Below are 24,275 nucleotides of genomic sequence, written 5' to 3'. Positions count from 1 at the left end.
GCCTGTAAAGCATGATCTTACAGTGACACTGGATTTTTGGCAAAAAAAGAATATTTAATCGGTTAATGAAAAACACTGAAGTGCTTAAAACAGTATCTGTATTTGCTTTTAATCAGCCTCAGCTAAGAATATAGACTGCTTATCACATTTAGGTTTTTGGTTAAAAATGTCAGTGTGTGTAGGCATTTTCAAGTAGAACTACAAATTTACTAACAGCAAACAGGGCAGCGTAAGATAGATGCACAAAGGAGAGTCCATACCAATGCAGGTAGTTGATGGAATAGCTCCAGTGATCTTCAATATGCCAGCAAAATGAGGAAAAGCACATCCCTACATACAGCCAAGGTACCTTCATGCCAGAGATATCTGCGTTGATGTGAGCAAGAACTGATTGTTCTAGAATTGGCATGTTATTCAAGTTCCAACCAGAAAGCGCATAATCCTGCCAACAAAAAAAGAGAAAATTCAGAAGAACATAAGGACACCGACTCCAGAAAAGGAAAAGATCAGCCTATCCATTTCTGCAGTAGACAGTGGGTAATATTCTGCAACAATGAAGCATCAAAACTAGGAAATAATCACTTAAATATCTTAGCCAGCAATCAGACTAAGATTTAAGGCCAGTCCTAGTATTTCAACATACATAGCCCATCCTCTTTGGATCAAGGCTTATATATACTTAGGCTTTGATACCCCTGCTCACCCCCACCCCCCACCCCAAGTTTATAGGTTTCATGCTTTTCTGGTGGAACAAAATACCAGCCATGCTAGCAGAAGAACAAAAGATAGAAGTCTTTAAAAAAATGGGTAAGACTGTAAACAACACAGTGAATCTTATGCTCCTATTTCAGCTTAAGACCCGCCTTAAACTGCAGTGCAGTTTATCTTGATCTTCTTTATATGTTACTTTAGGAAGTTTTCTCAAGAGAAGAAATTCCTACACACTCATTTCTGAGAAGAGAGCATCACCAGTTAACAATCCCACCTTTACTTCCAAATACAGACAATCTGTACAAAAATGAGAATCCAAACAGACTGCATTAAAAGCTCACTACTGTGCTTTAACATTAGTATACTTTCCACCTGTAAAAAAGCTGTTAGTACAGATTCACAGTCATTTTAGGCATATCCCATAGTTGCTGCAAGGACTGGTGACACCCTCGGCTCAGCCACGCATTCCTGCTGCTTCCTTTGCTCTGACACTATAAAGACAATGCAGTGAGTCAGATGACCTACGTGATCTGGCTAGAAAACATTTTTTTAAATCACTATTTTCATACAAACAGATCAACAAGCAGTTCTGACTCACTAAGCAGCTACACAATCACTGCACAGCTAACAAAGGTGCAGGTATGGATGGAAGACAACAGTGAGCAGGACTATCTCTTCCAGTGAGCACCATAAATTCATTTGGAGCTGTGTAATCACAAAGCCACATACTTACTCTCATTTCATCAGAATTTAAACATATAAGCAACCAGAAAATTGATATGCTACAGTAAGGTCTGAGGGAAAATAGGCAATATACTTACCAGATGTTCATTATAAAATCCTCTATAAGAGGATGCTGTATCTACATCTTTTCATTCTTACAGTATGCAGTCAGAGAAACAAGCCAAATCCAATTAGTTTGTTTTACCTACTATGAACCTCCTAAGGAGGTTAGAATCATGTTTCTGTAGCTAACAAAAAGGTTCAGAACAAGAAAAAAAATATCTTATCAGTCTCCTCATACTCAGACATACTGTAACAACTTGCACATCTTTGCCTGCTAAGATTAAGTGATACAAAACAGGTGTGACTGCGAAGAGCAGCTTATCTATCAGCAACCAGATCTGTAAAATAACCTAAAATATCAGATTAATGCCCTGCTCAAAAGGAATGTTAAGTGCATTCAAAAGCCTTAAGCAATTTCTTCATGAAAAAAAATCCATGCTGGTTTTTGGCCTAAATTCTTAATGTGAAATCTTACACAGAGCAAAGAATGGGGTCAGTTTGCATATCCTGTTCCTCACCTCCTCCTCTGGCATCAGCTTTCGTCGGCCATCCTTCACTGGGAAGCCACTGCCAAAGTCCTTGGATGAGATATCAGCCCCATATTCCACAATGACATCTTCTTCTATGCTGCTCACCAATCGCCAGAATTCTTTTTCTACGAGCTCAGTGGGAACCATCTGAAAGTGGGAAAGATGTTAGGGTATGTGCAGATAAGACTCAACATAAAAGTTATCATTCAAGCAATAAATCATTGCTAATGCCCCATGAATTTTCAAACACCAAGGCCACTCCCTCTCCTCCATCTCTTCAAAATCATAGTTTGGGCTGCATCCCTTAGCAGTGGTTGCCATTTAACAGAAATGGGATGCCACATCGTAAGGGATGGAATGAACAAAGATGGGGTTACCAGAAGTACATCTAAAAAGAAGGGGAGAAGGATAAAGCCAGCAGAAGCCAAGCAGCAAACAATTAGCAGAATGCAAATTCCAAACTATTTCAGAGGATGATGACCAGAACACTTCTGAGTAACAGTAAGGAAATTCAGATAAAGAATTGCATTCAAAAGCGTATTCTTCATATAGCTCATTACAACTCCTACTTATATGCACTTATTTATGAAGCTTATTTGTAAAATAAGCTTTGTTTCTTGCTTTGTTCAGTGTCCCCAGTTGTATTATAAATTGGAGTTCTTAAAAGGCAGAAGCTTTAGCAAGAATGCCCATAAATTACCAAAGAACCCTGAAAGGAGAAGGAGATTGGTGCTGCATGCAGTCTACGGGACAGTGGAATTATGGAAGTGTGCCAAAGCAGAAATGCTAGTTTCAAAAATGCTGCTGAGATGCAGAACAAAAAAACCTGTGATTATCAGACAGACTCAGTCTATTGACTTGTCTACAAGAAAAGACTGTAACAGGGAGGAAAACAATGATTTACCCTCTGAACAAACTAAGCCAAGACAAAAGCCATAGGAAGGGCATGAGAAAGATCCTTTTGCCAAAGAGGAACAAGATACTTGGTTCAATTAATCAAAAAGGGCAAAAACTTAATTAGAGTACGGCCAATAAGGTGTACCTTAACAAGCAATAAAGCTACCTATCCAGCACAGGAAAAGGGTGAAATGAAGCTGAAATGAGACTAGATGCCAGAAAGCTAAATAATTTGTTTACATGTTTGAAGCTTTTGGTGCCTCCTTAAACAAAGCTAAGACACCTCAGCAAAAATCCAGGATCAGCTGAAAACTCTTTTTCCCCTACAAGGAATCACAACAGAAGTTGAAACTCACATGGACTGGCATGTTGAAATAATCAGACTTGAAGTTATCAGCCATTTCACCAAAGCTCTGGAGAGTATATTCCCTGACAGCTTGTTCAAATCCAAAGGCCTCACGGGGTTTGTTGCATTCCTAGGAGACAGAACATAAAAATATTGTTCCCTGCAGCAGATTATGACACAGTTACATTTTTAGCAAAAAAACCTAGTGTCCATCTGAGTCCTTACCAAACACAGTAAGCTATCAGTTTTGAGCACTTTTCTCAGCTGAGGAAGTCCTACAACAATGGAAACTGAACAGAATTAATTGTACAGAAGCTAATCTAACACGGTAAACTCCAATGCTACGCAACTGTGTTTTCCTGTCCAAAACGAAGTTTCATCATCTACTGCTGCCAGAGTAAGACAGTGCACAAGACGCTTCGACAGCCATAAGACATTTCTTAGACACACTGGATTCAAGCACCTGCAGAATAACTGCACAGGAAGAAACCCTGCAAGTGCTTCAGTCTTATCAAGTCCGCAAATCATCAATGGATTTGGCACTGTGAAAGTATACAGGAGGAAAGAGGAAGAAGGAAATTAAAACAATCCCAACACAGCTAACACCAGATATGGTCTATCTGACAGAAAATCTCCAAGTCTTCCACTGTTCTATTCCCATTCATCCCAAAAGCTTTAAAAATATTTTAAAATAAAATATAAAATATTAAAATAAAAATTTAAAAATAAAAAATAGTGCACATTTCAGCTACTCTCCCCACTCATTTCTACAGTGTCCTTTTCAGCCCCTTTGTATCTGACACAATGTTTATATATACAAGACGTATCTGAACACAAACATGACACAGAACTATCCCATAGTCAGCTGTTCAGTCATAAAGAAACAGGACTGGAAAGGAATTCAAGAGGTCAGTAGTTTCTTTTTCTTCAAGAGGAACTACCCTTAGACTATACCAAACATTTATCAAAGTAGTTCTTAAACGGAGCCTGCAACAGAGAATCTACAACATCTGTAAACACTGTCAAACAATTTTGACCTGAATATATATAAAGAGCCCTTCCCTCATCCTTCCTAGCTTCTGTTCCACCACCCTGCTGTTAGCATTACATTAAGCATCTGTGCACAATTAACATTTAAAGTAAAAACTGAGGCAAAAAGCACTACCGAGCATTTCAAACATCCTTCTGCTGTTGTTTACTCTCCATTACATAACATAGCTATGTTTTTCCCTTCTTCCTCTTACTTTCAATGTATTTCCAGATTTTTTCAAGTACTTTCTGTATTATTTGCTAGTAATTTATTTGGCACCTTAACTTTCCTGATTATGTCCCTACATGCATACTTTTTCCTTGGGAACAAATGTATCCATTTTTACTAGTAGTAGTAGTACTGAAATTTCTTGTTTCCACATTCTTAAACCACTGCAGTCACTATATTTACTACTATATTCTCTAAATTATGTCCATACTGGATTGCTGTAGTTTGCTAATGCTCCTTAATTGCTCTCTCTTAAGGGAACAGTAAACAAGCAGCTTAATCCATTCTGTGAGCAGCAGCCTAAAGGGCTAGTTGCATCTTTTCCTTTTCCTGTAACTACAAATTTCCACCTCTCACAAGAGTTCATCTGACAACCTAATCTCTCTTGGTGAAGGGTTAGAGATCAGCAAGCTGATGCACCTCATTATGTGGCTGCACTATTCATACACCACCATAAACAAAACAGCAGAAGCTCACAGCCAGGAAGGCTGTGAGGGATGTGGGGGGAAATATGCATACACACGTGTGTATGACTGCCCCTTTTGGAAAAAACAGTCTAAAACGTTAAAGCGAGTCACAAAATTTCAGATTTATAAACAGTAAGCTTTTTCCTTTGAATCCTACATCTACCAATTTCCTGGGCTCCCAAAATTTGTTTTATTAAGACAAATACCAATCCAATCAAATGATGTTTGCTGCCTTTAGGCTGTTGCTCAGTCACCTCTTGGAACTTGGTAGCTCATCTTTTTGAACAATGAAATTCAACTAGCTTCCAATTTTGGAGCCCCAACAGTTCCTTTTTTAGTCTAAATCAAATCTAAAATAACTACAAATTTTTGAAGTAGTCCTTCCACTTTCTGCTACAAGCTGTTCTAAACAATGCCATAATGACTTCCCAATAATCAAAACTGTTACATCCAAATCGCGTACTTTGATTACTTCGAGGTTTACAAAATGTCTCATCATTACGCTGAAACACCCATCACAACCCTACTTCTCACCCTGATTTCCCACTACCAGCTTATCAAATTGAGTTTCAGCTCTTAGCACAAAGGCCAAAGTTTTAGCTGTCATGTGGCTGTAAAATAAATAGAGGTTATGTCCAAGCTCTAGAAGGAACATTTCTCTCTCCTTACAGCTCATCAACCAAGAACAGCTGGAGATTCACAGCTCATCTTGACAATACTCCAAACAAAACTACACTTCTACCCAGATAGAACAGCACTGAGCTGAACTGCTGCTCTTCTCATCTTTCCAGGAACACAAGTATACATCCAAAGCTTGAGCAGTCCTTGAACTGTACCTCAGCAACGCATTTCGGACACCTCCAGTCACCCTTGGGGACATCAGGTAAAGGAGGAATTAAGCAAAAAGTGTGATAGCTGTCATCACATCCATCACACAGTAGCAGTTTGTCCTCGTTATTTCCTCTGCCACAGAATAAGCAAACATACAGATCAACCTGTGAAGAAAAAAGAAAAGAAAAAAAAAGAAGTTACAAAAAAGTTTCCTCATCCAGAACCTGGCATCCTTAAACTAAGGAACAAAGGATGTAATCCTAAAGTCCGATATATCAATGCAGTCTCCTCTGATTTTTGAGAAGCATTGATAATGAACGATTACACTTCAACTTCCCAAAGCAGTAATACGTGGCAGGCAGGGGGACTTTGGGTGCCACAAAATAACTACCTGGTTCAGTTGGACAATTGTTTTCTATGTAACTCAAAGTAGCATCTCATTTATGTTATTCTAAGGCAAAGGAGTAGGTTACAGCTTTTAGAATGCCATGCTCTCCCTCTCTTTGGGCCTTTATCATGGAAAACAATTCAAACTAAACCCCTATAAAGAGCCCATGGCTGAGGAATATCTCCAAAACCATACATGCCATCACTTGCAACAGTACAGTGATTATCTTTACAATGGAAAAGAAGAGATAAACCCCACAGAACTACAGATTTCAACCTAAAAATCCAAGGGGAAGGAAAGGCAACGGCATGTAAAGGTACCAACTTCTTTCCCATCTTCTCCAAAATAAAGGTTAAAAACCCCAAATGGTAAGAGAAGTATTAATCCCAATACAACAGCAATTTCCGCAGATGTCTGTCCAAGATAATCTCTCAACAAGAACATCACTCACTGGGAAATATTCTCGGGGACCAAAGAGAAAACTGTATCAACAGGTTTCAAATTTTCTTTGCTGTTGCTTCCTGTATTGTTCAAGGGACTTTAATTTAATATAAACATTTAATACAGTACTGAAGATCTGTAACATAATCTAAATGAAGAAACTGTGTATTACTATACTAAAAAATTATCTTACATATACATTTTTAATAACAACATGAACTTCATGAATAACACTTGCTCCAAATTCTGCTACAACTCCTGTCAGTCACCAGACAACTCAGGTTATGCATATTTCCTTCACACAGCTCAAAATAACACCAGAAGTGGTGGGGTTATTTTGGGGGGGGGTCTTACTTTCATCAAGATGTCAAAGACATGTGCTTTTCAGCTGATTGGGTTCACACAGTTGTGTTGACGTCAACCCCATCGTGGTTACACCAGCTAGTTAAGTATGCAATTTCCTAGCTATGCAGTAATATACTTAAGAAGATTGCTCAGGTTTCTTAAGAAACAATTTTTTAAAAAATGCAGTTCTGTTGAGACATATCTGTCTACCCCTTTTTAAAAAAGTCCACACACTCACCCTCATGGAATATCATGTCTGTCTAAAACACCAAACTAGTTGCTTTTGTTGCAAGTATATAAAACAGAGGGAGGGTACCATAGCAGACATTTCCAGGTTCTCTTCCCAAAACTATAAATGCATTAAAATGGCAACAGGAGGCTATTCTGTGATAACCACTAGTTACCCATCACTGATAATACCTTCTTTTCTCTAAATTCATATTTCTCAAATACCAAGACTCCACTGAAATACATATCCACAAGCAGATCTGTGATTACACAATAACCACAAATAAGCCTCCTAGCCATGGAACAAAACACAGTAAGAATATGATGATATTTAACTGTATTTATGAGGGGGGAAGGGATAAAAAGAAAAATGTATATTATTTCACAGTTAGCATTTCACATAGACAAATTTCACAGTTAGCATTTCACAAATAGATAAATGAAGAAGTATAAACAAAACTGCAGCACAGTATTTTTCAGACAATAGTTATATAAGGCTCATGTATCACCTGTGCACTTCAAAGACTGCTTTCCTTGAAGATCTCTCATCCCAGTATAAAAAAAAGTGTGGAACCAAATGGTACCAAGTCACAGAATTTCACAAGATTACAGTTACAGCCATACAGTTCCAAAAAAGCAGTTCTGCTGCTACAGTATTTTCATTTTCTCTTATAAATAGGAGTAAATGGAAAGAGTAAACAAATACAATTTTCTATAAAGAAACAGACTAGACAAAATATTTTCAAATTAAAGCATGCTTAAACAGAACAGTCACAACACTTACACAGCCTAGGAACACCACATACTCGGAAGTAGAAGTAGTACAATTAAAGTACAATTAAAAAAAATTCAAGTCACAAATTCTAACTTAGATGCAATTAAAAAAATTCACACACAAATTCTAACTTCGATGCAATGGCACAATGATCTGGTTTTCAAATATCCAACTTCTCCCACATTTTTTTTCCCCGGGAGGCATTTCCACATATAAAAATATGTTACTAGGGACTTTCGGTTGCCTTGGCCTTCTATGGTTGAAATTTAAAATAAGCTCTTGTAAGTGTTCTCAGGCTAAGGAAAAAAGAACAGTTGAATTATGAAGAGTCTAATTCTTAAGACATTAAAAGCATGCATCTTCATTCATGGTTGTGTACACATGCTACATTATGACACTTTAGAAGTACAAAGTCATGTACTATGAAAGATGTTAAGAACAACTATACACTGCTTTTCCAAGGTCAAACATCAGAGAGCTAACATTTCATTTTTCCCCTTTGGGGTTTCTCTTGCATGAACTTGCGTAATGACTAGTTCAGTCTCAAAACAGAAAAGACATGAAAGCTGGAATTGCTGAAGAACAAACTCCTGAAGCACTGGAGTGCCTCAAAATATCTTTTAAGAAAGAGAAGTAGTATAATAATTGTTCTACAAGGGGAGCTCAAATAGAAAGTGAGCTACTGCAGGCATGCAAGAAGTGTGTGGCAAAGCAAGGCCTCAAACCCATGATCAGCAAGTATTTTCAGGTTGCAATATCCTTCCTGACCAGAAGATTAAAACAAACCTAGAGCATAGATTATTTTTCAAAATACTGTTCATTCTTCCCGTAACAGTATCATCTGCTGCAGTGTCCATCCATTCATCTAGCGGGGGGAGGGGGGGGGGTGTGTTTAAAAAAATAAATCTTAATAAATCAATGAATTTATCAGAAATCACAGCAAAAGAATCAAACTTACGAAGTTGACAGAAAGAGTTCCTTTGCGCTGCCTCATCTGCATTCCAAATGCTTCTGATCTGGTTCCCTTGCGTCTTCGTGTCACCTCATCTTGAAGTAAAATAAAGTTAAGTGTTATTCCTATCACATCAAGATAGACTTAACTTGCAAAAAACAACACAGATACCCAGCCTGATACCCTGCCTTTTGTATCAGAAACTATCTGAGAGTCCAAAGAAAGCAAAAATGCCTTGTTATACCTGGCCAATCTAAAATCAACAGGGACTGGGAAAACATACTTTGCTTATCCTCACAGGTGATCCTAATTGCCTTACAAAAGAGAGTGAATTACACTCACAACTTGCACACTTAACTGGTAGGATCAGTTTCAGTATTGTCCAATCCTGTTTTCCCTTCCAGTCACTCTGTTCATGCAACAGCTGCTTAATTGTTATTGTTACTATATAACACATAAAGAGCTGAAACTATGCCAAGTTACATGAAGCACCCTGTAAATCTTTCTCATGAATGAAACCCTAGAATACTTAGCTTTCTTTTTCCAGTGATAATGATTTGCTTACTTCTTAATGTTGTATCTAGAAACATTGAGAAAGATTTAACAGCCTCATTACTTTTCAAAGCGATTAGCCCAAGATTTAATTACCCTCTTTATCCTTTGCTCCCAATGCCAGTCCCATCATCTTGGGTCCAGCTCCAAAGATCTGCAGCTTCTTTAGTTCAGTATTTCTACTCATTTCTCCTGCCTCTGCCTAAAAATAAAAACAAGACCAGATCAGCACAAGCCATCAATATTTCCCCTCCAGGTCTCTTTGTAATTTGTTTATATTCCATTCCCCACAACATCTGCTCATCAAAAGAAAGAAAACAAGAGGTATGAAAAGACCCAATTTTCTGTTCCTAAAGCCAATGAATAAATGCAAACAGAATAAAAGACACCATTTTTGTCCCAACTTTACAAATTATTTCCCATTTAGTATTATAGATAAACCATAGAAAGTCACCTGTACAGCAAATAAGACAACTAGTTTTGACATTTAGCAAAATAAGAACACCACAGCAGTATTTTTCAAAAATTACCATGATTCAGTCCAAGTGCTTGGATCTTAATACATATACTGTTTCAACAGGATTTTTTAACCTACTTCCTTGAGTAGACACATAGACATGACACTAATAAGAGTTCCAACCTACTTCCTTAAGCTTGGCTGCTCCTGGGTTTATTTGTGATGAAATACAATTTATTTGTGATCAGTAAATTCACAGATGATACCAACTTAAGCGGGAGTGTCGATCTGCATGAAGATAGGGAGGCACTACAGAGAGACTTGGATAGGTTGGATCAGTGGGCCAACGTTAATGGGATGAGCTTCAACAAGGCCAAGTGCCAGGTCCTGCACTTGGGCCACAACAACCCCATGCATGGCTACAGGCTTGGGGATGTATGGCTAGAGAGCTGTGTGGAAGAGAAGGATCTGGGGGTTCTAATTAACAAGCAGCTGAATATGAGCCGGCAGTGTGCCCAGGTGGCCAAGAAAGCCAACGGCATCCTGGCTTGTATTAGAAATAGTGTGACCAGCAGAAGTAGGGAGGTGATAGTCCCCCTGTACTCTGCACTGGTGAGGCCACACCTGGAGTATTGTGTCCAGTTTTGGGCACCTCAATACGAGAGAGGTATCGAAGTGCTGGAGCGAGTGCAGAGGAGGGCAACAAAGCTGGTGAAGGGCCTGGAGAACAAATCCTATGAGGAGAGATTGAGGGAGCTGGGACTGTTCAGTTTGAGGAAGAGAAGGCTGAGGGGAGACCTCATCACTCTCTACAGCTCCCTGAAAGGACATTGTAGAGAGGTTGGTGCTGGTCTCTTCTCACAGGTCATTAGTGACAGAACAAGAGGGAATGGCTTTGAACTGCAACAGGGGAGGTTTAGACTGGACATTAGGAAAAAATTTTTCACAGAAAGAGTGGTCAGACAGTGGAATAGGCTGCCCAGGGAGGTGGTGGAGTCACCATCCCTGGATGTGTTTAAGGGTCGTTTGGATGAGATGTTGGGGGATATGGTGTAGGGGAGAACTTTACAGAGTAGGGCTGATGGTTGGACTCGATGATCCCAAGGGTCTTTTCCAACCTGAATAATTCTGCGATTCTGTGAAATGACTACAACTCTGAGATCACAGCTACTCATGCTGCCCTTGCAACCTCAAAATCAGAATTGAAAAGACTCATTAGGTGACAATTCCATGCCCCTGCCGGTGTTGTTTCCTAAGTGTTCTGTTCAACTCAACTTCTTCCGGTTTGCCATTAGTGACCCATACTGACCCATCATTTTCCCACATAATTGCCACTAACTTAACAAAGAGAACCTCCATATTCTGTTTTTATCTGCAACACAATCACCTTGGTATTTGTCTTTACGTTGCCTCCTTATACTTTGAAAACCTTTTCTAATCTGGTATAGAAGGCCACTAAAGTCTCACCCTTCACAACCTTCCTCCTGAAATTCACTGATCTTAGAAGATCTTAGCAAATCTATCAATTTTGAAGGTGATTATCTAATTCTAAAGAGGTTATTCTTCAAGTAACTTCTTGATGATACTTCATCTGTCATTTTCCACAGTTATGGCCTGATACATCATGCATGAAACAAGCTCCCTTGAGGTGACATGCTTTCACAGTTTTTAATCGATAAACAAAAAAACCTCTTTCAAAAACAGTGTTTAAAATAAGTTCAAATGCATTTGCAATGAAGTTAATAAAATAATTTTCATTTATTCAGCCTAAATCAGTTATTTTTCTTGCTTCCGGAACACATTAAAAGAGATATCGTTTCCTAGGCGTTATTACTCTAAGAAATTGTTAGTGATATTTAGAGTCCCTGCTCCCACTGAACTGTGTATGCAGTATGCTAACTGGTATTTTTCTAAAATTATTATTCCTGATATTCTAATTTTGAACATTTATGAATTCTATGTTGCTATTAAATTATTTTCACTGTAGATACATGTTACCAACTTTGTAAGTCCACTCTGAAATTGCACTCTAACTGGCAAATTTTTCTCATAAATTCCCCACTTTTTGGCTAAGAAGCCATTAGGAAACACCGACTTTTTTGCTGTGCAAGAAAGCCTACCACTTGGAGACTTCATAGTCCCTCACTTCCCATTTGAAATTCATTAACAGCTCATCCATTCTCTCAACTAATAGAAACTGACAGCATTAACCCACATTACATTTCTCAGCACAGTACAATTTTCCATCATTTCAGCAACATTTATGAACGATCCTTACAATTTCTCTCTCCTTCTGTTGTGACCTAAGAAAATTTTCTCAATGATACCAGAAAAATAATTTTACTATCATATTTACTAAAAGTAAATCATTAACATGCAGCAACCTCTCTTCAGTTTTACAGCTTTGTTTAAAAATGCATTGCCTAACTCCATTACCCAGATTTACTTGGATTCCACTAAACCTAAGGGGATGCAATCCATTCATGCCCAGGTGGAAAAAGCTATAAAGTCTTCAAAAAGAACAGGTTGCATATTGAAATGGAAATGTTTTTTTAAAGCTCAACTTCCTATATAACCTTATGAACACTGCCAGAATAGGTAGTTTAAGGTGAGAATACTGAAAGCATTCAGAAGTCTCAATCTTTCTGCGGTGTCCTTTAAGACTGTATAAAAACATCAAACTCAAAACCGTGAACACGTGGAAGCAGAAATCTTGCATTTCTTGTCATTTTCTCATTGCTAACAAAGCTCCATCACACTTTTCCATTATATTTTTTCCATATAAGCAAAATGAACTTGATTAAACTGCAATTCTGTTCTTACCTCATATTTTTCCTGAAGCTTGTAGACATATTTTTGTTTCTTTTACCTTCTCAACTGAAAGTACAATCCAAAGGCTTTTCTTGTACATGGGCAAAGCCTAATAACATGATCCAGTTACACTGGATTCACACACTATCTTTTACTGTTGTCCTACCCTCATCCATTTTGAAACATTCACATCCTCACCCCTCCACCCTCAATGCACAGAATGCGCAGAATAGTTACAACCAAGAATCAAAATATTTATGTGTTTTGGGCATTTGTCAGCATCTCAGAGTTCTTTTGTTTCACACAATTATTCCCACGGAAGGAAATCTTTCAAATTAAAAAAATGGAAGCTTATTTCATTAATTCCACTATTCTGCAATCAACGGAATTTGTAAAAGAAACCTGAAAGCAGATATATTACTTAGAATTGGTTTTAATTTTTCAGAAAATTATCTGGACGTTAATATCCTTTGAAAAGACAGCACTTCATTATCTTGTCTTCCAGTACTGCATTTCTCTACCAATCATCATGATATAACCTCATTAGAGAAACCCCTTGCCAGTTAACACACCCTAACAGATCGTCTATGAAGGTTTACTACTCTCTTCTAAGAAGTATTCTCCTAAATTTAACCTTTCCTTAAGGATATTCTCTTTTCCGAATCTGAATTCATTCTACTTTTTGTTGTCCTTTTCTTTACAAGCCCTTAGCAATTCAGTTGCCCTTCTCCCATTTTTATTTGTGATAGCTTTCTTCAGCAAAAGGGAAAAAGAATGAAGCATTAAGTCTATTTTTGAGCAGAATTTCTCATCACCAAATTATCCTTTTCCAATTCAAAGACAATGTATACAACTGACACTTGATTGTCGTATCCAAAGATTCCCAACCCATCTTTCACAAAAAAAGAATTCTCATTCCCTGTTGTCTTTCATTTTTTACTTTCTCTAAAAATTCAAAAATTTGCTTTTTGAAAGTCTGCCACCCCCTTCTACTGCTGATGATCTTTGTTTATTTCAGTAATTTCAGATTACTATCTTTATGCTTTCAAATTCATCACCCATTCTTAGGTAAGTTACCTGCAAGAAGATGCAGAGCATTTTTGGAAAGTACTTTTAGCACTTGGAAGAAATCTACCAACACTCAGAAGTCAGTGTAGTTATCCATGCTCACTACCCAGGCATTGGACTATTCAGCACACTACACACAAATGATTCAGATGTTTCCTCTAGAGCAGAATGACATTTACTTAGCAGGTTTTTACATTACTTGCATATTACCTGTTCTCTGAAGACTATCTAGACAATCTCTGGTACAATTCCAGGTAAGCACAAACAAAGTCCTGTCTACAATAAGGAGGTGCACTGAAATCTGGAACAGTTTCTCAGTATTTCCCAGATATTTACACTTCTACCATTTGTGGCTATTGAGGACAAATCTTTGTTTCTAAATACGGTTTCAGAGTTGACTTGAGAGTTGTACATAGCTTCCAACACAGCTAAAAAATACTCCTGGCTATGTGAGTAGGTTGAGTTTTTCCTGCATTAAAGAGCTAATTTCAGCCATTTTAGTAACTATAATGCTTAAAAGACAGCTTGGCTACAGGCCTAATAAAAGGTATTTAAATATGTGTGTGTGTATATATATATGTATTTACTTTTTGCAGGTGATCCAAGTAAAATCACCTCTCATTTCTGAAATGCAGCCCCTTTAAATGAAATGAAGCAGCTATACTGTACCAGGATCACCACAGAATCATTTTTTCCAACAAGGAGAAATGAGAAGTACCATTATTCTACTGAAATCAGCACGAGAAATGATCCCATAGGATCTTAATAACGTAGTGATACTCTTATACCACATATGAGAAAAAGGTCATACTGGCATTAACCCACAAGATTTGTTCAAATCCAAAGCAGAATTTCACATAATGAATGACTGCTTCAGTTCCTGCAGTTCCCTTGGTTTTTCTGGATAGCTCATTAACAATACATGATTCAAGAGATCTGGTTAAGATCACAGACTGGGACTGTTTGTGTGATGCACTGTTATATGGCTACAATAAATATCAAGTCAGCTTCAGTAAATTCGGTAAAAAAAGACAATTTAGTCTAAATCAATCGTGACATCAGAAAAAAAGAAGTTTATAAAGGATACTGAAATATCTCAGTGACAAGAAAGATGCATTTGAAAAAAGCAGTTTAAGAGCATCTGAAAAATCTCTGTCGTGCTTAAAATAAGTCTAAAATGTCATTAAGCTAGTAGTAAGTTTGTTGCATACAAATCCAGCTTTCACCCAGCAGGGAGTCACCAGACCTGCTGTGAAGAGCCTTAGGATGCTACCTGCAATAGATATCTTTGTCAAAAGGTGAAGGCCTGCTTTAAATAGTGCAATAAAAGCAATGAAGCCATAAGGACAAGCCTCCAAGATTATTTCTAATGATATAGCATTTCAAGCTGAATCACCACCGTTTTAACTGAGATTTACTGGGGGGTACTCCCAGGACTTAGTATCACTTAGTAGAATACCAGAAGTTCCTACACCACCACTAATCCAGAAGAAAATAAACTGCTTTTTAGTAGAAAAACTGTGGAAATCCTATATAGTTCCAGTCATCAGTGAGCATCTTCCCACATACAGGTTTCATTTCTTCACAAAAACAAGTCTGTCCTGCTTCAGATAATTACTCCCAAGTGCAATTTCCACAATTAACAAAGACTTATCTACACATATTTGTGTTCATGTAAAAAAGGGTGTATTTGAGAAAAGTTTTAAAAAACTTTTCGAACTTTGCACTGGCAGAAGTTTCAACATTTCACAAATGGCTTTCTACTCACAGATATATTCACAACCACAGTACCTAGGTCACTTGTCAATAAACAAAAAGCAGCTTTTATAAGTTTTCAGATAAACACTGCATCTACCATAAGCAAACCAAGCCTCAGAGAGACATCCTTCTCTGGATTTTATTTAAATGAGCACTGCTTCCGGGTGGTGCTTTTGAGCAGGCTCCTACAGCCAGCCAAAGGCTGTGGCGCTGCCTATGCTGCTGTGCTGGTGGAATGACTAAGTGTTCTCTGTCTGAAAGAGCAAATTAACAGGGGTACCTGGGATTTGACGCGCCTGGTTCTCTTCAGCACAACATTCATTCTTGAGGCCTGCTTTGGGGAAGCCTGGGCATCTGAGCTGAGGTCCTCAGCCTCCACTTTTTCCTTAAGGTCCAAGTTTGGCTTTTGGATGCCCTAGAGGATCAGAGCACAGACCACCAGGTTGATTGATCAAGCAGTGCTAATCATTCCATGGTCTGTGAATCATTCTGTTTGCTAAGAAACAGGATGAGTGAAATCAAACAGTATTACATCTATCATTCAGACAAAGAGGCCAAATTAATCCACACATCCTTCAAAATAAGGAAACTGAATCTCAACTGCCAGCTTATCAAGAGAGAGAGAAAGACATCTTTCCAAATATTCGTATCATCTTTTGCCCCATCTTCCTTCCCCATAGGGTTGGCCTCAGTTCTATAAAAAAATGGCTATCAGAAAATAACTGCACAAGGTCATGTTACAACTTCTAGCACTATCCTGTCAGAAGTATGAGGTTGGTTCTATGTTTGTTTAAATAGATAAAGCTTCTAAAACTGTAGGTCCTATGTCCTAGTTGTGTATGCAATAACAAGTAGCATTCTATGTGTAGTTTGGATACCCTCTTCATATCATGAAAGAGAAGCATCTCACCATAAGGCTGACCCCAGACTGGAAGAGCTCATAGGGATATAAGATCCGTTCATAATGAGACTTGAGTAATGACCCTGTGCCTTTTCCTGGCAGGTAGCCAAGTCGACTTGCCACTTTAGACCATTTCTTCTCTTTAGTGACTACTTCAAAGCCTCCTTTGCTGGCAACAATCTGAAACGCATAAACAAAAAGTTAAGGGTTTTGAGCTGCTCTCACCACCTTGCACAAACCAAGAATCAATTAAACCAACCAAACATTAAGAGGTTCTATTAAAAAGTAACAGAATCCTGAATTTAGTTTTTGCTTCCTGAAGGACCAGTACTTTAATAACTAAGCACTTTCTTATCCTCATTACTTAATACATTTAACATGACAATTTTCCTAGTAAATGTAAATTGCATACTGTCCTAGACAGGAGGAGTCCAACAGTCAAGATTTATGACCTGTTGGAAAGAATACAAACCCCACCATCTGAACAAACTGAAAAGTTAACTCTCACCAGACTTGTACTCTGATGCAAAACACAAGTCTGGCCAGAAGCAAAGCCCATTCTAACAGACCCCAGGCAGAAGGGAGCGTTGGAGCTCACACCTTCAGAGTTATAGAAACTCTAACAAAACCCTGAACGGAAGAGAGACTACTGTAAAAAGAGGAGAAACTGAATTTACCTTCCAATTAACTCAGTCCTGTTTTACACCTGATTTCAATTGGTTTGAGTCTAGTAATTCACATACAGAACTATCACTGCTTACATGTAACTAATATGTGCATAGAATGAAAAACGACAGACCATTTGACTCCAAGCAATGATCATAACAGCATATGAGTTGCTTTCTCAGAAACACTGGCCACATTTCCACTGTCTCCATTCCCTTTACAGTTTCACTGCCAAGTAGCTTAAAACCCAAATGGATTATAATTTCATTTATATTACGGTAAGACTAATAGCATTTCTACAACAGTGCAGTTTTGCATTACGTTTCTTTACACATGAGGACCAAATTTCATGCTTAATGTTTCACAGACTGTTAGAAACCTCAATGCAAAAACATTCTGTTACTGGAGCGAAATTTATGGTTTACTTTTGAGACTGAGGTAAATTCAAAAGTCTAATTGTGACAGTAACAAATAAATTAGTTAATTCTGTTTCCTCCTATAATCAGAGCTAGCTACACTTAGATAAAACAATATTATTTTTCCTCATATTTACAGCAAAGTAATTGAAAAGCCATTTTAAATGAAACTATTCCTAATTTCAACTTATTTTCAAAATGTCCATGAAAATTTATTTCTACATGAACAATGGCTAGAGAAGCCACCAAGTAACTAAATAAGCTTAGACCTGCATATCTGTTCCAGCTCTTAACAGTGACCCAGATATTTCCCAGCACCACTATGATATTCTGCATATCCCAGCAAACCACCATAGACAAGAAAAAAAAAATACTGAAAGACATTTTATCAGCTTTTCTGCGCATTTTATTGGCAATTCCAGACTGTCCAAAAGACTATGATTAAAATAAAATCTATTCACATCTTTACATTTTTACTTACCTAAGAGAAAGAAATCTTGATGAAGAATGGAAATTGATGCTCTAACCTAGAAGCACTAGAACTACCTTACCTTGCAAGAAAAAAATCCACCTCTTTATACTAACAATCCATCCTTAGCAGGTAAGTTTATATTAATAAATATATTTTACCAATGTAAAAGCAAATTCCAACAGATATTTTATTTGTGTGCAAACTTTAAAAAAAAACAAACACACCAAACACAACTATAGTAGTATAAATTTCTAGCCAGCCTTAAGCCTAGTCTGTTCTGGAATTAAAATAATTATTCCAGAAGTTGACATTGTAAATTCACAAAGATGGATGTTTGTCATGTGTAGAACATGATGTGGGAACCCTTCACAATGGGAGAGAGGAAGGAGCAATTACAACAATTCATTGCAGAATTGCTAGGTCAGAAGCTGAACTGCATGCAATTACACTGCTGCCTTCTCAAAAACCACCTCAAACTCCTGCAGCTCTACCATATGTGAAAAACAAGAACTAGAAGCTGTACGAAAGGCAACAAATATATGCTCTATAGAACCCAACCAAGGGCAACTGATTTAACTGTGCTTGACAGTCTGCCGTAACCATTCAATTTAAAAGTTCTCTTTCACTGTAATTTTTTTCCACACTCTCATTTAATCTCTGTATTAATGAGATTAATGCTGTAAAACAAGCACTCCCTGTTGCTTGGCTTCCTGAACTTGAATAAAAAACGAGGTCCCTGTCTGACCAAGGCCTACAATTGCTTACTCACCTTACTCAGAGCATACAGATCCAGTATTTTTCTCTCCACCACGGGGATTTTTAAATTGGATCCTTGGAGTTCCCAAAATTTTGCTAACTGATCCAAGAAGTCCAGCTTCACTCTTGTCATTGCCTGAAATAAAGGAAGAAAAATGCATATATCCCAAAACAAGCGTGACAATACCTTACAGTCCTGAGAAAAAACATGACAAGTTTTTATAGTGTTTACATTTTCAAAGTGCAACTTGGCAAGCGAGGTATTTCTTACTCATGTAAAAAAACCCTAGAAAGAAAAATACTGATAAAAAGAAATATCTTTACAAACAGAAAATTGTATATGCTTTTCTCTCTGCCTTCTAGAGGCTATAAACCAAACTCCTACCTAACAATTTCTTGGTTTGCAACAAAAATGCATACTTATGAAAAAATCGGCATTCCAGGGAGAAACACAAGAGCAATTATTAAAATATACATTGAAAGGAGGGGGAGAGTTACAAACAGATTTTATATATGCCTTAACCAGGAAGAAGGGCCTCCTCCCTTGAGTACTTCTGGAGTACTCAAATCACTTTCCATAAGGAGACCCATTTACAAGCCAAATAATACATGATGGTTTGGTATTTGAACAGAGCAAAGCTTTGAGAAATGTTGTAGAGAAAAGGAAAAAACCAGGACTGAATGGGACTCATACTGCTTTCAAGAAAGCTCCCATACATTTTTAAATCATAAAATTAACCAACTATAATAAGCCTATAAAAAACCAGTTCATTTTAAGGCTTAAAAGGCATTATCAAGAGTATAAGGTAACCAAGGGCTTCAGAAAATATTTTAAGAAAAAAAAATTCATTGCCTGTGGAGCTCCGAAGGCTAGACACTGGCTGCTCTTACTACACAACATGGTACTTGGCATTCATTTTAGATGTTTCCAGTTGAATGTGAAAAACTCTTGTGGTTATTTTGGGTAATAAAATAAAAACCAGACTTTTCTCAAAGCCGTGGAAAGTTATTTTATATGAACTCTGCCACTGCCAAGTATAAACACTGATGTGGTCTATGGGTTTCTAAAGTCTCCTCCATCCAGAAACCTGCCAAGATGCAAATCTCAAGCAAGGAGACCTACTGTTTTCAGTGCAAACACAGAACTGTATCAACAGTGGAAAAGCTCACCTCCAGTTCATTCAGGCGCTGAATTCGTGGAGTGAAACGAAAACTCTGTACTTCACATGCAAATGGAGGCTGCCAGTCCTAAACAGAGACAGAAAGACATGTTATTGCTTCAGTAAATTTCTCCAAAAAATGCACAAAACAGAAGGCCCTAACAATGTCTGAGTAAACAAGCTCCCAATAGTAAATGAGTTTCTCAGTACAACTGGTGACATCATTTTTCCGATTTTATGACATTCTTGTGCAGTAAAAATAACGTTCTTCCCAAAATATTTTAGTTCGAAGAAAGAGATCGTCACAGAATTAAAAATATGAAAGAAAATAAGGTTCAAAGCATTTCAGTGTGCATTACCTCACACTGAGTTTAAATATGAGAGATACCCTGTAGCTTGTTAGTTATTTACTTTAAAAAAAGTTCCATATATCCTGCACATTGCAAAATTCTCACCATCAACAGTGACAAAGACTAAATAACGCACATTATTACGCATTTAACTTTCTTCATGTTTGTCTCCAGTCATTTCAATAAAGATAAGACCACCAGTCGGGAGTTCAATTCTTTAACAGAAAAGCAGCCTTAAATAACACCTTTATCAACAAACACAGTCAGCAGTTGGTTCAACCACAAGTGCCTCCTAGCCCCGTCTCTCAAAACTGTGTTACAACATCAAAACAAGTACAATTCAGCTTTTTAGTACTTTTTAAGAAAACTTAAGTTATAGTAGACTGTCTACCTGGCAGTAAATACAACAGAGTAAGGACACCCCATTCCAGGTGGACGAGCCACACTAAATATTTATTATTTGCACTGCTGCAGCATATAAAGGCCTCAAGCACAATCGTAAAATATTTACAGCTTCTAATAATGGAAAAGAATAATAAATCAGTAAGGTTAGTATAAAGTGTCTGATTTAGTCCTTATTGCAGGTTGCAAATCAACTTGACGCATGCATCCTGCAAAGCCCTGCAATGCAAACAGCTAAGCAATCATGGAGAAATACAAATGCGTTAACAGCCAGGAAAGTTCTAGTTATTCTCAATGAACAGGATCTGGATCAGTTTCTTGCAGCCTCTCAACCTAAGCCATTCTGCTTATTTTAGAAAGGGCAGCCCCTTGGAGGTCAAGTTTTCACCATGTCATTAAACCAACTAAACATATTCCAGCAACCCAGACAGGTCAGAAGGAGAGGAAGGATCGTGAAATCTAATCAGCAACCCCCGTATCCAAGTTGTTCTCAATTACATACTTTCTTTTCAGTTTTTTTCAGCCTCTTTCTCAGTATTTTCAATTTTCTAGTTTTACAGCTATATTTAAAGTTTATTTGTACTTTAATTATGAAGTGATCTAACCACCTTTTGCCAAATTGCCTGATGTTCTCATATAAACAGTTTACCAGGTCACAGGGGAAGTCATCATAAAATAACAATCAAGTCATCAGAGAGATTAAGCTTCTACCTTCTAAACTGCTACGCATAAACATAGTTTCCCTGCACAAACAGGTTGGCTGCACTTATATTAACAGTTTAAAGATTACGTTTATAAACAACGATGTATTAAAAATACCTTTCCTCCTCTCTTTCCCCCCTCCTCCCCGGAGCAAACGCCTGATTTCACCTACAACGCATTCACAATTTTCACAAACAGGCTGTTGGGGGTTTTTTTAAAGTAAAAAGAGCGTGAAGTCCCAGACACCGCCATGCACTACTAGCTTCTCACCTGCTCAAAGCAACCTCTACAAACCCCAGCTCTGAGGTCAAAGACTATACAGGTTCCTTGGAGTCCCTGGCACGGACACCGAGGCCTATGGAAGGCGACACACGAAACCCCAGGCGAGCAGCGGGTGTGGGGGAAAGGGCTCCCCGGGTCCCCACGTTCACCGCTCTGCCACCGAGACTCCGGGCCCGCTCAGACCTCCCGGCGCACCCCGCCGAGCCCCTCCCGACCACGCTGGGCCCAGCCCGGTCCCCCGCCCTGCCCCCACCCCAGGCCCCAGACGGGCGGTACCTTGGGGGGCCGGATCTTGCAGATGCCGGTTTTCTCGGCCAGGCCGCGGATGCGGCCGATGAAGCCGAGGGGGTCGCTAAACTCCTCCCAGCTGGGCTCAAATACGGGGCACTCTGGAGGGGGCACGAACTCGGCCGCGTAGCGCGACCCACCACCCCCCGACATGGCCGCAGGGGGAGGGCGCCGCCGACGGGGGGAGCGCACGGAGGGCCGCGGCTGGGCAGGGCAGAAAGGTGCGGCCGGGGACGGCGGGGGGGGCCTCAGGGGCGGCCGGCGGGGCTGGGCCGGTGGCCGAGGCGCATCCTGCGGCGGCGGCTGCCGGGCAGGGCGGCCGCCAGGGGGTGGGGGGGTGAGAGGGGCGGCGGAGCGGCCGTGCGGGGCGGCGGGGGCAGCTCCTGCCGACTGTTGTCGTCCCGTCCCCAGGGGCTGCCTCCCCCCTCGCCGAGCCCCTCTCGCTCGCGTTCCAGCTCGCCGGAAGTTACGCGTCTCGCTTTGAGCCCTCCCCCGGAAGCAGGAGGCGCTGTTGCCTTCCGATCCAAAAAGTAGTCCCTCCGCTACTCTTCTGGTGAGGCGGGGCCCAGCGCCGAGGAGCCGACCGCCTCCCGCGCCCGCCGCTCCCGGGGACACTCCTCCGACAGAGCCGAGAGGGAAACCGCTCCGCCGCCGCCCCTCAGGACACGCGGCCAGAGGAGGAGGGGGCCGGCGGGGGTCGAGGCGGGCGGGGCCCCCTGCGCTTCCGCCGCGGAGGAATGTGCGACGAAACCCGAGCCATTCACTTCCGGTGCTGAAGGGCCGTTTCGCTCATTGTCTGAGCCGGACGTCAGGAGGAGGGCCGGGAGCCCCGCCCCCTCCGCGGGCCCCGCCCCTCCCGCAGGCCCCGCCCCGCGGCCGCCGCTGGGCCGGGGTGGGGGGGCGGCCCGCCGTTCCCTCAGGCCCCGTGGGGCGGGCAGGCCGCGCCGCCGGGGAAACGCCGCCCGAGCCCTCGGAGCGTGTCTGCCGGCAGCTGGCGCACAGCATCTCCCGCAGATTCTTGCCGTCTGTGTTTCACTTGTGTAGGAAGCGAGCCGTCAGCGCCCGCGGCGCTCAGGGCGGGGCCGCGAGCAGGCCGCAGGCGCCTCACGGGAAGGCCTGCGCCTGCGAGCCTGCGAGGCCGGCACTCCGGCCGCGCCCGAGGGTACTCTCAATTAACCGGCGCTAACGACAGTCAGCACACACTCCTATTGACAGCTCCACCACCTCTGGCCCAGACTGTCCCTCTCGCTGCTTCAGTTAAGGTCTCAGATAATTAATAACAAGTAATTAATAACAAGTCCTCCACAACCAACCCCCAACTTCTGCATTAGGTATAGATACTCTGCTGTATATTCTGTGTTATGTATAGATACCCCATATGGAATGTCTTATTTCCAACATCAAGTACCTGCAAGTTGGGACTCACGCAGTACCTCTTTTACCTATCCATAGTCTTCCAAAAAGAATTGTGTGGTTTGGTTTTTAACCGAAACCCTGCCTTCAGTGTTCACCATACTCCACAGATCACTTTCTTCTTACTGCTTATTCCAGCCTTAGTCCTGGTGTACTATTTCAGCCTGAGAAAAAGTTAATTTCCCCCTCCTGTTACCATGAGGCTTACAAGATCTGCTTCAGACACATAAATTTGTCTGCATTGCTCCCTGATAGATTGAAGAGGTGTCACCCTCATTTTACATACGGGAAGCCAATGGCTCCAATGCGAAAGGTTAATTTTGACAAAAGTTATAGGTAAGAGGAAACAGATCATAGAACACTGAGTGAATTTATCAATGGTTATTGTGTTGTTGCAATGTCTTCTTTTATTTTGCAGAGGGATCTTGACATGGATGCCTGATACTTTTATGACTGTAAAAGCACGTGGAGCGCAGATATCTCCTTACCAATATCTGTAAATTATATTTCTACATCTTCTTGCCATTATTTTTTTGTCTTTTATTATTTGGTTGTATCTCTCTTCTGATGAGCTGTACCAGATTCTTTTGAGGAAATGTACCTGTGCATGTACATGTATGTGTATTCTATTCCAACAGCAGAATCACCAAGGTACCCAGTTTCCGAGACAAGCTGTGATTTAGCCGGGAGTACTAGAGGGAAAAAACTCCATTCTAGAATGTACCTAATCCATGCAAAAGCTTTGTTTTGAGAACCAGTCTTTTGCTGATTTCCATCTAGACTGCTCAAGGTTGTTTTGGCTTTGTGTTAATGTTTGGGCTAGTGGAGGGCGCTGCTGGGAAGAGAGCAGGTTTTCCCAACAGAGT

At 40.0% G+C, this 24,275-nt stretch overlaps 1 protein-coding gene and 1 long non-coding RNA gene across 3 annotated transcripts in view; one reads left to right on the top strand and one right to left on the bottom strand.

Moving 5' to 3' along the window:
• KDM5A (lysine demethylase 5A) overlaps positions 1-22,741 on the bottom strand; it is a 51,965-nt gene extending 29,224 nt beyond the window's left edge. The window contains exons 1-11 of one of the 2 annotated variants that reach the window (XM_074826171.1): positions 21,985-22,741; positions 19,983-20,060; positions 18,826-18,948; positions 16,512-16,682; positions 15,882-16,016; positions 9,604-9,709; positions 8,962-9,050; positions 5,832-5,990; positions 3,281-3,400; positions 2,016-2,174; positions 261-442 (exon numbers count right to left, since the gene is read on the bottom strand). In XM_074826171.1, coding sequence (XP_074682272.1) covers positions 261-442; positions 2,016-2,174; positions 3,281-3,400; positions 5,832-5,990; positions 8,962-9,050; positions 9,604-9,709; positions 15,882-16,016; positions 16,512-16,682; positions 18,826-18,948; positions 19,983-20,060; positions 21,985-22,149 — 1,487 coding nt within the window. In that variant the 5' untranslated portion in view covers positions 22,150-22,741. The remainder of the gene's footprint in view (positions 1-260; positions 443-2,015; positions 2,175-3,280; positions 3,401-5,831; positions 5,991-8,961; positions 9,051-9,603; positions 9,710-15,881; positions 16,017-16,511; positions 16,683-18,825; positions 18,949-19,982; positions 20,061-21,984) is intronic. The other variant, XM_074826170.1, reaches the window with a different exon arrangement.
• A 169-nt stretch (positions 22,742-22,910) lies between these two features.
• On the top strand, positions 22,911-23,929 carry LOC141924174 (uncharacterized). The gene is made up of 2 exons (XR_012623473.1): positions 22,911-23,745; positions 23,828-23,929. It is a non-coding gene; the product is annotated as an uncharacterized LOC141924174 (long non-coding RNA).
• The last annotated feature ends 346 nt before the right edge of the window (positions 23,930-24,275 follow it).

Source organism: Strix aluco, chromosome 5 (assembly GCF_031877795.1).
Source record: "Strix aluco isolate bStrAlu1 chromosome 5, bStrAlu1.hap1, whole genome shotgun sequence".
In the NCBI taxonomy this organism is placed as follows: Eukaryota; Metazoa; Chordata; class Aves; order Strigiformes; family Strigidae; genus Strix; species Strix aluco.
The sequence above is the reverse complement of the archived record's forward strand: the minus strand, read 5'-3'. Positions and strand labels throughout refer to the sequence as shown.